Genomic DNA, 14,706 nt, shown 5'->3' on the forward strand with positions numbered 1-14,706 from the left:
TCATTGTCAGAAATTTCACCTAAGAATGAGGCTGTTTGCAGATCAAATCACTTGTTCTAACATGACCTGAACTGGCCTGTTGAAGTAACAGATAATGCTGCAGAAAAGCTGGTCCTTACAAGTTTTGTTTTTCTAGCTTGCTTTGTCAATGCATTCCACAAGAGGTGAACTCCTCATTCCTTCTGCTCAAAAACATATTTAAAAAATGGTCTTAAAGAGATCTGGCACCAGAGAGAGAAGTTGGCCAGGCCCCTCTCTAGGAACTGAGAGATAAAAATCAGTGACAGATGACAGAGTATCTTTTTATGCCAGAACTCTCTGCAAAAGAGCCCCACAATACAGAAACTAGGATTTCATTCCACACACCGAACCTCAGCTACCCCTGGGTGGAATCTGGAAATTCAGAAGGCCATGAGCAAAAAAACAAAAGCCCTCCAAATCAAGCACTAGCTAGGCAGGGCCATGGTCAAAAGGAGACCAAGTAGATAGCTGCCCAAAGTGGGATTTCACCAGCAACAGGAAACCACATTCCAACTCTACTTTTAGGTCCTCCCTTATGTAAGGCTCCACATTCCATTACCTAGATTCACCACTTTAATTAAAAATGTATCTCTGTGTAATACAACATACAGTCCCAAGGAAGGTAATGACTGGGGTCATTTACACGTCTGTATGAAAGCAAAGAGTGGGCACAAGTTTGGCTTACAGGCAAAGAGGAACACTGAGTACTCAAGAAAGCCCTGAGTGGAATGAACATCTGCACCTTGACAGTCTTGCTCAAAGCTTGGCCTGGAGTCACATCACTAAAACCAGAATCAGGGTTTCTACACATTAATGGGATGGCAGGTGCCTTTTTTCACCAGACCATTGTTAACAGATCAGGATGGTACAGGGAAAACTCCTAACCTTTAATCCCGTCCTCTAGGTTCATGGAATTTAGCAATAAGAATACACAGAAGAACTGTACAAAAAAGATCTTCACGACGCAGATAATCACAATGGTGTGATCACTCACCTAGAGCCAGACATCCTGGAATGTGAAGTCAAGTGGGCCTTAGGAAGCATCACTACGAACAAAGCTAGTGAAGGTGATGGAATTCCAGTTGAGCTATTTCAAATCCTGAAAGATGATGCTGTGAAAAGGCTGCACTCAATATGCCAGCACATTTGGAAAACTCAGCAGGGGCCACAGGACTGGAAAAGGGCAGTTTTCATTCCAATCCCAAAGAAAGGCAATGCCAAAGAATGCTCAAACTACTGCACAATTTGCACTCATCTCACACGCTAGTAAAGTAATGCTCAAAATTCTCCAAGCCAGGTTTCAGCAATACATGAACCATGAACTTCCAGATGTTCAAGCTGGTTTTAGAAAAGGCAGAGGATCATATCAGATCAGATCAGTCGCTCAGTCATGTCCGACTCTTTGCGACCCCATGAATCGCAGCACGCCAGGCCTCCCTGTCCATCACCAACTCCCGGAGTTCACTCAGACTCATGTCCATCGAGTCAGTGATGCCATCCAGCCATCTCATCCTCTGTCGTCCCCTTCTCCTCTTGCCCCCAATCCCTCCCAGCATCAGAGTCTTTTCCAATGAGTCAACTCTTTGCATGAGGTGGCCAAAGTACTGGAGTTTCAGCTTTAGCATCGTTCCTTCCAAAGAAATCCCAGGGCTGATCTCCTTCAAAATGGACTGGTTGGATCTCCTTGCAGTCCAAGGGACTCTCAAGAGTCTTCTCCAACACCACAGTTCAAAAGCATCAATTCTTTGGTGCTCAGCCTTCTTCACAGTCCAACTCTCACATCCATACATGACCACAGGAAAAACCATAGCCTTGACTAGACGAACCTTTGATGGCAAAGTAATGTCTCTGCTTTTGAATATGCTATCTAGGTTGGTCATAACTTTCCTTCCAAGGAGTAAGTGTCTTTTAATTTCATGGCTGTAGTCACCATTTGTAGTGATTTTGGAGCCCAAAAAAATAAAGTCTGACACTGTTTGCACTGTTTCCCCATCTATTTGCCATGAAGTGATGGGACCGGATGCCATGATTTTCGTTTTCTGAACCAGAGATCAAATTGCCAACATCCGATGGATCACTGAAAAAGCAAGAGAGTTCCAAAGAAACATCTATTTCTGCTTTATTGACTATGCCAAAGCCTTTGACTGTGGCTCACAATAAACTGTGGAAAATTCTTCAAGAGATGGGAATACCAGACCACCTGACCTGCCTCTTGAGAAACCTATATGCAGGTCAGGAAGCAACAGTTAGAACTGGACATGGAACAACAGACTGGTTCCAAATAGGAAAAGGAGTACGTCAAGGCTGTATATTGTCACCCTGCTTATCTAACTTATATACAGAGTACATCATGAGAAATGCTGGGCTGGAAGAAGCACAAGATGGAATGAAGATTGCCAGGAAAAATATCAATAACCTCAGATATGCAGATGACACTACCCTTATGGCAGAAAGTGTAGAGGAACTAAAAAGCCTCTTGATGAAAGTGAAAGAGGAGAGTGAAAAAGTTGACTTAAAGCTCAACATTCAGAAAACTAAGACTATTGCATCCGGTCCCATCACTTCATGGGAAATAGATGGGGAGACAGTGGAAACAATGTCAGACTTTGTTTTTTGGGGCTCCAAAATCACTACAGATGGTGATTGCAGTCATGAAATTAAAGGCGCTTACTCCTTGAAAGGAAAGTTATGACCAACCTAGACAGCATATTCAAAAGCAGAGACATTACTTTGCCAACAAAGGTCCGTCTAGTCAAGGTGGACTAGTTTTTCCAGTAGTCATGTATGGATGTGAGAGTGGGACTGTGAAGAAAGCTGAGTGCCAGAGAATTGATGCTTTTGAACTGTGGTGTTGGAGAAGACTCTTGAGAGTCCCGTGGACTGCAAGGAGATCCAACCAGTCCATCCTAAAAGAGATCAGTCCTGGGTGTTCATTGGAAGGACTGATGTGAAGCTGAAAACTCCAATACTTTGGCTACCTCATTCAAAGAGTTGACTCATTGGAAAAGACCCTGATGCTGGGAGAGATTGGGGGCAGGAGGAGAAGAGGACGACAGAGGATGAGATGGCTGGATGGCATCACCAACTCAAAGGACATGAGTTTGGGTAAAGTTCGGGAGTTGGTGATGGACAGGGAGGCCTGGAGTGCTGCGATTCATGGGGTCGCAAAGAGTTGGACACGACTGAGCGACTGAACTGAACTGAACTGGACTGAAGGGAAGGGTGGAGTCCCGAACCTCTAGGCTGGCCAGCAGGAGGAAATGCTATAGTAACAGAACCAGAAAGCCCTTACTCTCAATATTTTTACTAGTAATGGGCTAGGATCTGCAACTTCCTTGTTCTCTTTACAGCCATCTCAATCTGAAGAAGATTATTCAGGAAATTTGAACAACAAAGAGTTATCTATTTTAATCACTCTTCAGAAAAGTATCTCTGACTTTTCTTAAAGACTCAGATGTTCCTTGTACTTGTCAGAAAACAAATGTGGCTTAGGTCAGCATCTGGAATGGAGAAAAATATACAACCACACACACAAAAAAGATAATTAAATTAATAAGGAATCCTTTTCAGACATAACAGCCCATAGGCCAAAAAAAATGTTTTCAGAACTATCCAGAACAAAGTTATAGAAGTGACTTAGAAGCTAAATTTAAGTGGATTAACTGCTGGAGGGCACTATTCAGGAGACCATCATGACCTGTGGGCCATGCCAAGAATGACATCCCAAATGGTTGATGGAAGAACCCATGGATAAAAAACGTACAAATAAAAAATATGTTGCAGGTTTAAAGGCAGGTTTATCATTTCACTGCACATTTAGAATCTACGGCTGGGTTGTTCAGCTATTCTGAAACAAGACCCCTCAAAAAGATGCCTTGCTGGTCATCCACCCCAACCTCAGATGCATTGCAGAAATCCTTTCAAAATATACACAGCATGTGATCAGTTTTCCTTGATGACTTTCAATGACCAGCAGCTCAGTATTATGGAAATCTGCTGGTTCTCTTGATGTAGAATGCAAACTTTCACAAAATTCTTCCTTCTATTAAAGTCTGAAATCCATCTCCTACTTTCCCAACGTCAGCACAAAACAGAAATTATGTGCCTTCTGCGACATGGTGGCCTCTCAGCTACACAAAGGCCATTACCATGTTGCCTCTAACTAGTCTTCTCCAGTCTAACTATTTCCAGATGTTTTGGCTTCCTTCTCATCTTGGTCACCCTCCTCTGGATAAATATTAGTTTATCAGTGACCCTCCTAAAATGGGAAGCCCAGAGCACAGTAACATTATAGCAGAATGATGTGGGTTTAGTCTAACCAGAAGAGTTCAGGGGGACTACGGCTGTACGTACCTAGAAGCAGCAACTGTGGTATATGCTTCCTCAGGGCTCACTGCTGCTGCTGCTGCTGCTGCTGCTGCTAAGTCGCTTCAGTCGTGTCCGACTCTGTGCGACCCCATAGACGGCAGCCCACCAGGCTCCCCCGTCCCTGGGATTCTCCAGGCAACAACACTGGAGTGGGTTGCCATTTCCTTCTCCAATGCATGAAAGTGAAAAGTGAAAGTGAAGTCGCTCAGTCATGTCTGGCTCACTAGGAAAACCCAATCCCCAGGATTTTCTCATAAAAGCTGCTATGAAGCCAACAGCTCTCATTCTATATATGTGTAATTTTGACTTAAAAAAAATCAGAACCTGAAACGTATCTCTATTAAATGTTATCTTAATAGTCTCAGGCCATCAAACCAGTTTTCCAAGACTACTATGAAATCACATTTTTCAACTATGATTTTGACACCAGACACATCCAATAAAAAACCATGCCTCGAGAATAACATGACAACCAATTGCCCAAAACCCAGCTTAAGAACACATCACAAACAAAACAAACTTCTAGTGTATACTTCCTTAATTTCATCGCCTTCCTTCCATGCTTCATAAAGGCAATGGCTACGAGCCTGAATTTGTTTGTCACTCCTATGCTTAAGGACTGTTTTGAATTTGAGTCCATCACCAATTATATTTGTTGTATGAAAACCTAATAAGCACACAGTCTAGTCTGTCTTCATTTTAAGTAATTCAAATGCTGAATAAAGCAGCACTGTCCTCATCTATCAGACTGGTAATCCCATCAAAACAATGAGGTGACTCAGGCATGACTAATTCTTTGGGAATCCTTACTAGCTCTCAGCAAATAAAGTATGAAGTACTTGCAAGTCGTATATCAGATGATCCAGTCTGAATCAACCAATATCAACACAAGTGTTTGGTCACTGATAAAAATATGCCTTTCTCTCTCTTTTGAAATCTTTCTGCAAGCTTGGAGGATAACATTCTCATTCCACACACCCCCCAGATTATTGACTTGGTTCTAGGCTAATCTGGGTCCATGGGTTTGCCTTTATCCAGAAGAGACAGTATTCTTTTTCTGTTACCTCACCTACATCTGGCTTCAGGGCCTTCCTTCCAGTTTACTGGTAGAGATAAAATTAAAGCAAGAGCTAAAAAAAAATCTGTCCTCTTTCTATCACCACTATACTATCAACCCCTTCCTCTCTCTAGAATTTTTCTTAACAAGCAAACTAAGGGGCTTTTATCTGCTATTTTATAGTCAGTGTTGTCCCCATTATACAGACTGACAGCCTGAAGCACCTAGGGGCCCCCTACTCACCCCACGTTAATCTGGGAGGCTTTCTCCCACACATTTTGGCTTGTGTACAATTCTTCAACCTCCCTCTCCTCCTGTCAATCCAGGCTCCTCTCATTTCACTCTAAAGCCTACAGCAGAGTAGCTGCAAGGTGGCCCTCCAGATCTCTTGACTGGACAGCAGTCATGGAGGAGGAGTTCAGAGTCCAGGAAGGTCTCAGGTCATAGGCTTATAAGGCCAAAGAAGACCATGACCGGTTTGATCCCTGGGTTGGGAAGATCCCATGGAGGAGGGCATGGCACCCCACTCCACTATTCTTGCCTGGAGAAGCCCATGCACAGAGGAGCCTGGCAGGCTACAGTCCATAGTGTCACAAAGAGTAAGACACGACTGAAGGGAATGAGCATACAGCACAAGGTCCTTCAGTTGACAGAAAAGGAAACCGAGGGTCAGAGAGGTGAAGTCAAAGCAAAAGCAAATGTCAGAGCTCACCTTAGAGCACAAGATTCCTCAAAGGTAAGGAAAAACACAAAAATGGGCTGAGCCTCCTTTCTACATAACCAGTAACCAGTAGGATATAAATATGGCTCCAATATTGTAGGACTAGGAGTCCCTTAAGTACTTCATAGATACACAGATCTGCTAAGACACAAAATGTCTCATTTCAAAGTTTCATTTTGGGGTTAATAATTCAGTCTCTGAGACCAAACTGGGGCTAGGCAGAAAAAGGTACCAAAAAGGAAAAACAAACCCACAAAATCCACAGCTGCTTCACCATGGAAAGAGATTACAATTTATTTGGAAGGAATAAGCATTGAGCATATAAATTACAATAAAATACAATAATGATGAATAACAAGATAAGAGGTTTAAATTAATGGTAGAGCTGTTCAGGGGGAGAGCGGATTAGGAGCTGGGGTAGAGAGAAAGGGAGATGGGTATGTCTTCTTTCCCAGCAGTGTCTCAGCAGCCTTCTGTCTCATTTCTCTCTCTATAAAGCAAAACCTGCCTTCTACTTATCTACAAGGATTCTGGGAAGACATAACAGATAGAAATGTACAGCCTGGGAGGAAAGTTCCTAGTATTATAATCACAAATCAAGGTGGAAGCCAACTATGGTCTACTGTAAAATCCCCAACTCTGTACTACGGCAAATAAGATCTTTCAACTTCATAACATGGGTAAGGAGTAAAGTGATAATCCTTGCATTATGCAACTTTCAAGGAAAAGAAAACAAGAGTCACTGTTATTTCCCAATATCACTGGCTTAACAGGCCTACATCTTAGTTTTTGTACTTCCAACCCCTCCTTTCTAAGACTGGTACAGTCAAAAGGTTCCATGAAATATTTTTAAAATACATAAAATGCATATTTTTCCATTTTTGTTTTGGTTGTTGACTAGATGTTTTAATATCGCAACTAAAAAAATTTCCACTGCATAGGTTGCTATGGGTGATTTCCACTGCCACGTGTTTAATTAAGATTGTATGGTTATTTGTACCTCAAAATTTTTCAGAAAAAGAAAAGCAGATTTCACTGAAAATTTACCTTAAGTGAAAAATGATTGAAACAAGTTGGGGAAAAATATACTGAAAGTCATTTGCCATGAAAATAAGTCAAAAAGGGGGAGGGTGAGAGATCCTTTTAAAAGCATCCCAGAGTGAATAGAAGGCAATGGAGGTATTTCTCCCACTGGGGATTAGTGCAATGAGTCTGATGCTGAGACCTCAGTTCTCTGCAACAGAAGGCACTTTCTGCCTCACACACACAGGTGCCACACTGGTCCAGGGAGGGTACAGAGCCTTGTTCAAGAGTCACAGCTAGTGAATAGTGGCAGTGCTTAGTAAGAACCAAGTCTCTGTTCAGGACCCCATGCTCTATCATCTAGGTTTGGGGCATATTTGGTTTCCTACTGCTCCATTGATTCAAACTCGAAACTTGCTTGTGAATTTCCAAGGTGTATATCCAGAGATATTTTGGTCTCTAGAAAGCCCCAGACAAGTTGGCTCAAATGAACTATATTCAGGGAGCTAGTTGGGGTCCCTTTTAAAGCAGGAGTCACTCTGCTTTGAGGATTCTGAGCTAAAGGGTGAATGGCCTTAAGTTGAAGTTATCATCTTTGCATGGAAAAGATCTGGATCCAGCACACCATTGGGGACATAAAATATACTGGATTCTTAAAAAAAAAAAACAAACTTGTAAACAAAACACTGGAATTAACATGATCATTTCTGATTCCAGATGATGCAACAAATCATAGCTGCACACACGCATAACTGTGGAAGATCCAAACCAGAAATTTCTAAGATTTAAGTTAACAGAGACATAAGCTTAGATTCCCAAATGTGGAATGAGGGACAAAGATACAAGTAATACAAACACCTCATAGAGAGGAAGGAAATGGCAGGTAAGTATATGTAAATTCAAAGGGAAATAAAAAGTTGTCATTTGAGCTTTTAATTTTCTCATTGTACAACTGATTCACTTTAGCACAGTTAGAGCAACCTTTGTAATATTTCCACTAGCTGAAAAATTTCTCTTCAGCTAAACTCAGAGTATCTGAGAGCCTGATTAATATCTCTTCCAAGAACATGAATTAAAATTAGCAATGCAACAAAAATAAAACACTGCCCATCCACTTGTGTGCATACAGCCACCTATTTGGCTTATCCTAAGTCAACGCAGCCCAATCTTTACCATGATTAGAACCACAAATACCACCTGGACTGGCAAGTTTTCTGATCAATCTTTCACTTTCTTCATGAATAATTTTCTCAGAAGTAGTTTATCAATAAATCAAATGTGTGCAGTTTTACCAAATTCACTATTTTTAAAAAATCTGTTTATAGTTCATCTCCCCAATGGGATGTGGACCTTTTAGAGTAGTACAAGGTTGTCCCGGCAGTAGGTTGATGAAACTGCAAACTGGGTTTTCTAACTTTAAAATGAGGATCTTCTCACTATCTTTTCAAGAAAGCAAAGCCAGCCTTCTTTTATCCTGGGCCATAGACGGACCCATTACCCCAAGCAATGATCCCACAGATGCGAGTCTGAGAGAAAGGGTGCCCCCAGGCAGGCCACCGCCACCCCTGGAAGAGTGAGGTCAGAAACAGATCGCACTGCTAGCGGGGCGCACCCTCCACACTGGGACTTCAGCCTGCACTCAGATTCACTGACTGCATGTAGGCTCCGAATGGCTCCTAGGTGCATGGATTTCAGGGCTCTTGGACCTACTCAGTGTAGCTACAGCTCTATACTATATACAAAAGGGAGCTGCATGTTTTGCTGTAATTGAAAAAGAACACCCTTCACTCTTGACAAGCCCTGCAGTCTGGGTTTCATCTTCCAACTCTATAACTGCCGTGCTCTCTGAACCTCAGTTTCCTCAACAGGTAAAGAGGGGTGTAACACTTTCTCTCGGTGTCTCTATACGAAAAATGCCCAGTTCGGTGCTTGGCCAACAGTGGAGGCTCAGCAAAGGTTGGTCTGCTCCCTACTGACTTCTCTGCTCAGAATACTTTCTTGCTGTTCTCTGCATTCCTGGATCAAAAGCTACTTCTAATAAACCTCCCGAATAGTCTAACCAAGTTCCAAGTATGACCCTACTACTGTACAGTTTATTAAAATCATCTCTCTCTGTGTGGTTCTGATCATGTTTAAGTTCTCAAATTTAATCTTGCTACTCAAAGTGTGATCGGCAGGCCAGCAGCATCAGTATTACCTGGAAGTTTGTGGGAAATGCAGAAACTCAGGTTCCACCCCAGGCCTACTTAATCACAATTTATGAGACCCCCATCTCAAGTGATATGTTTACATATCAAAGTGCTCTGAATATAGGTGTAGTAGTATAAGCATTCTGTTTATAAGTAAACTAATAAATAACAGGAAGGATACTTTCAAAGTAGTAACTTCTGGTTTCTAGGATGTAACACATGTCAGACTGACTGATGATAACCTTCCACAAACTGAATGTTTTCAACACAGGATGATGAAGTTCTAAAGCCTATCTTTGTTTTTAATGTACGCTGTCATTCTATATATGGGCCTCCCCCCACCATCAACTTTCTGAAATATTTTTTAGCTCTTTCCAGTTATATGTGAAAGTACAATTTTTAAATGCTCCTGAAAGTAAAATTTATGACCCAAATTCCTCAAATGAATCACCAAATGCTGGATATGGGAGGCTGGTAACTCTGTGTATCAGGAAACAAAAACCAATCTGAGTGAGTCATCTCTGTGATCACAGATAACACAGCCACAGCCAGGCTTGGTGCAAACAAATGGCTACAGCAATCACACACCAGAATCTCGTGTTTAATGGTTTCTCACATTAAAGTGCATCAGTCAGCTCTGTGAAACCAGGAAGTGGAACCCAGGACACCACATAAATAACAAGTACACTCGCTTGAGTTGGTTATATTTCATCCTTCTGCTCTAAATCTATTTCAATTTTTGGCAGATATATAAAAATGAAGGTGCTGTTTTGTCAAGAGGGAAGCAGAAAGGTAAAAAGGTAACTAAAGCTGACAGGACTTCAGAAATATCTCATAAGAAAATTTCAGTACTTTTCAGAGGCCTATTTATTGAGGCTTTTGATCCAAAACAAAAAAGGTGATCAGAAGCTGGTAAATGTCATTACACTGAGTGCAAACTATAATTGTTTCCATCTCACTGCATATTAATTTTGACTGGGTTTTTAATTTATATTATCTATGTATCAAGAAACATTTACCTTCAAGTTTTTACATTTCATCAATGGAAATACATGTTTATTTAGCAGTAAGAGAGTACATATGGTAAAAAAAAAAAAAAAAGGAAAGTAGCAGCTGGCAAGTGCCTCAAAACAAATGAAACAGAGGACGTGGTAACAGGCTATAGAAGCAGAAATGCCTATTATCATTTGATTCCATGCATATTCTTTATGCATGCTTTTTCTCAGACACTCCAAGCTTAAAGAGGAGATGAGTGGGAAGTAAACGCATGTTACACAGCATTGCCATTTAGATGCTACTCCTTGAAACTACCCTCCAACTCCAGAGTGAAGAGCCAGGTGTCCCCTTAAGCCCAGGGATAGGGGTGTATGCCAGAACTGAGCCTGCCCCGTGCTGACCAGGCACAGGGATAAGGCTATATTTATCAAAAGGGGGTATCTCCTATCAACACCACATGCCCATTAGCAGGCAGGACTCCCAGGGAACACTTCTTAAACAGTAGATAGGAGCTCCTAAACCCGTAATCTGAAAAAACTGGAGGCCAGTAGGAGGCAATGGCAGTAATTCCAGGCCTCCACCTTCACAAGCACCCTCCCAAAGTTAAAAAAAAAACACAAAAACTATAATTTCTGAAATAGAAACAGGATTAAATAGCCCCATACAGCCCATGCCACTCCCATTATTTGTACACAGCATACACTACCTCATAATGAAGGGAATAAAAGGTGCCATGCTGAGAGCGGAACAGGTGCCATCCATGGGGGAAGGGTAGAGTCTCCCCAACACCAAAAGTAAGAGAAACATGCTGGGATGACGGTTTAGTTCTCCTGTATCACTGAAAAAAAGAAAGTATTGTACATAAAAGGTTTAAGACTTGAGGCGGAGGCACTGTCTTCAAACATTTTTCTCATTAAATAATTACATATTGAGTTGGCCAAAAAGTACATTTGGGTTTTTCATACCATCTTATGGAAAACTTGAATGAACTTTTTGGCCAACACAATATATAAAGTGAGACTATGATCAGGGATAATTGTCCTTTTTTGCATTTCTTTCCTCCACTTACTTCATATCTTCTTACTGTACAAATAAGGAAGAACTACTGGCAAAGCCGCAGACTGGGCTTTTGCACACGATTCTCTTCTCAAAGCGTATTATTTGATAATTAGAGTTTTCTGTTTTGATTTGAGCTGTTCAGACAGTAGAGAGATACCTGTTCCAGAGTATGAAATGTGAAACTTTCAACATCCAAATGTACTTAAGAAAGCGTGAACAGTCGCTTACCAGGGCCAGAAAAGCCGGTCTGCACAAATTACTGTCAGGAAATGTATCATAAACAGAAGTAAAAATTCATTGATGTGATTTTATTTTCTCATTACAGACAATTGGTATAAATTCATGCCAAGTGCAAAAACTGCTGAAAGAATAAAATGGCCCATGCTCTAAGATGTCCATACCTAAAATTCCACTACCAGCCACAGACTGTGATGGAAAGGACAGCAGTGAACTTTTTTTTTAATCTGCCCTGATTAGAGTGGAAACCCTCTTATCAGCTTTATTTTGTGTTTCCAGGGCCGCTGGCCATCTTCACTCAAGTGGAACAGTATCATTTCTGATCATACATGACCAGATGAGTCAGCTGCCATAGACCAGTGATTAAAAAAAAAAAAATGACAGGTGTGTGTTAAAGCAAACTCAATGTGTAAACACACAGGCTCTTAAATTTAAGGGGAAGAAAATGATTCTTAGAAGAAATCACAATATGCTTCTAAAAATCTAATTCCTGTAAAACATCAAAAACTTTAAAAACAGGATTTGTAAAAAGGTAAAATAAAATCTAAAAACCTGATTTTATATAACTTTACAGGTACAAATCTGCTACAGAGCATCAGGCAATACGATGTAATAAAGAAGCAGGTTTTTAAAAAAAAAAAAAAATCCATCTATGTTACAAGGAAGGAGCTGATTAAAAACTGCTGCCTGGAGGGAAAAATCTCTAAGTAATTCACATCCTTGATTCCACTTTGGCCCACCCTGTTCTCTTCTTACCTGTCCACAGTACTGGCCACGCTTTCCAACTGTCTGAGAAGAAAGGGATAGAGTTCAGGGAAACGAGAGAAAAATTCGCTCCCTGTCATTCTGTGGAGGTAGAAAAGGAGATAAATTATCATTTATTTCCTCTGAGTTGATAAAGCCTTTTTACTTATTCATTTTTTTAAAGAACATCAACTAAGATCATTTGTTTGAATATTTAATGAAATAAAGTTAAGAACAAAACTTAACATCTGAAGAATTTAATTTTTTGGATTTTGGAAATGCTCTTAACACAAGGAAGTTTACCTCAAAATTTAAGATTACATATACTTATAGGTCTTCAATATTAAATTCTGACAGGGAAGAAATGTGCAATTTGTGAAAATGCCAAATTTCCACAATTGATTTGGACCATGAGTATAATCAGCACCTGGTTGACTGAGACTGATTCAGCTTCTGTAATAAGCACAAATGTAAAACAAGGTTTCTCCAAGTTGGCATCAATGACATTTTGGATGAGATAACTCCTTGTTGTGGGGGGCTATCCTGTGCAGTGCAGAAGGTTTAGCAGCTACCCATGAGATGCAGGTAGCACAACACCCCTCCCCACACCAACTGACAACCAAAGATCTCTTTGGACATTGCCAAATGCACCCTGAGAGGAAAAGAAAAGTTCCCAGTTGAGACCCACTGGTCTGGAGCATGATCATCAGAAGGCATGGCGTGTAAGGTTCTGGAGTGCCAATTTGCGAGGATTATCTTCTCCTCTTTACAAACAATTGCTCTCTGCACGGACAAGATTCTTGAAATAGTTCTTCCAACTGTACAATCGACAAAAAAGCCCAAGCTAAATATGGCACTTGGTTAAATACTGTGTCTCCAAAACTATGAAGGAACTACTCTGAAGGGGTGACACACATATTCCCAAACCTGCCCTTTTATCAACTCTAGATGCATTCTCCTACTAATAAAGATCCCAAATACCATTTTTCAAAACTGGAAGCGCATTTTACACACAGTGAAATGCTCAAACCTTAAGTATACCATTTGGTCAATTTTCATAAAAGCATACACTTATGTAATACACCTCTATGAAGCCTGAGGAGTTTTCCATCATTCTAGAAAGTTCTCTTGCTCCCCTTTTCCAGTCAACTTTGAATCCCCAAAGCAACCACGAATTGATTTCTATCACCACAATTTGGTTTGTCTATGCTAGAATTTCATATAAATGTAATAATGCATTACTTTACTTTTTGGGTCTGCTTTTTTCCACTCAGCATAAAACTTATGATGTTCATTCATGTTATTCAATGTAGCAATAGATTGATTCTTTTTGTTGCTTTGTATTCTACTGCATGAATATACAAGTCTGTTTACCCATTCTTCTCTTGACAGACACGGACTGTCTCCATTTGTTGGCTTTCATGAATAAAGCTGCTATGAATATTCTTGCACAAGGTTTTTTGTGGACATATATTTTAATTTTTCTTAGATAAATATCTGATAATAAAACTGAAGGTTAATATTTTAGAAAACTGATGGTTTTCCAAAATAATTATAATATTTTATGCTCTCAACAACAATAAGCAAGCATTCTAGTAGGTCTATATCCTTTCCAACATTTCCTGTTGTCTTTTTTTTTCCATTTTAGCCATTCTCATGATTTTGGAGAAGAGTGATTACTTTTATTTATTGCATACTTTTAAAAAAATTTATCACAGTATAATTGCTTTACAATCTTCTGTTAGGTTCTGCCGTACAGTAAAGTGAATCAGTTATAAGTGTACATATATCCCCTCTTTTTTAGATTTTCTTCCAATTTAGGTCACCACAGAGCACTAAGTTCCCTATGCTATATAGTAGGTTCTTATTAGTTATCTATTTTATACATAGTAGTGTATATATGTCAATCCCATTCTCCCAACTCATCCCACCCTCTTTCTTCCCTGCTTGGTATCTTAAGTTTTTTTTCTACATCTATTGCAAACTTTTTAAACCTTACCACAACTTTATAAATTTCTTTTTATAACTACTTCATATTCAGTAAAATAAAAATTTTTTGAAGTCCTTACTCATTTCAAATTATAGATTTATTGAACATTTATTGGGCATTTTATGTAAAGAAAGCTCATTTCCTTCTTTATACTTACATATTTTTATGGGAAAAATTAATAAATGTTAAAAGAAACAGACTGCCCAGTGCCTCTCCTCATAGAAAACTATGCAAAAGTATCTTGGCTTTCTCCTTTATAAAATTCAGTGAATTCAAGTACACACTTTTTGTTCGACTTTTT

At 40.0% G+C, this 14,706-nt stretch overlaps 1 protein-coding gene across 10 annotated transcripts in view; it reads right to left on the bottom strand.

The window, feature by feature from the left end:
• Positions 1–14,706, bottom strand: part of THADA (THADA armadillo repeat containing) — a 332,984-nt gene that overhangs the window by 180,034 nt on the left and 138,244 nt on the right. For 9 of the 10 annotated variants that reach the window (XM_025260937.3, XM_025260934.3, XM_044925857.2 and 6 more), the window contains 2 exons: positions 12,428–12,517; positions 11,082–11,213 (listed from right to left, as the gene is read on the bottom strand). The exons of the other annotated variant lie outside the window; for it this stretch is intronic. In XM_025260937.3, coding sequence (XP_025116722.2) covers positions 11,082–11,213; positions 12,428–12,517 — 222 coding nt within the window. The remainder of the gene's footprint in view (positions 1–11,081; positions 11,214–12,427; positions 12,518–14,706) is intronic. 10 annotated transcript variants of the gene reach the window in all.

This window comes from Bubalus bubalis, chromosome 12, assembly GCF_019923935.1.
Source record: "Bubalus bubalis isolate 160015118507 breed Murrah chromosome 12, NDDB_SH_1, whole genome shotgun sequence".
Lineage (NCBI taxonomy): Eukaryota > Metazoa > Chordata > Mammalia > Artiodactyla > Bovidae > Bubalus > Bubalus bubalis.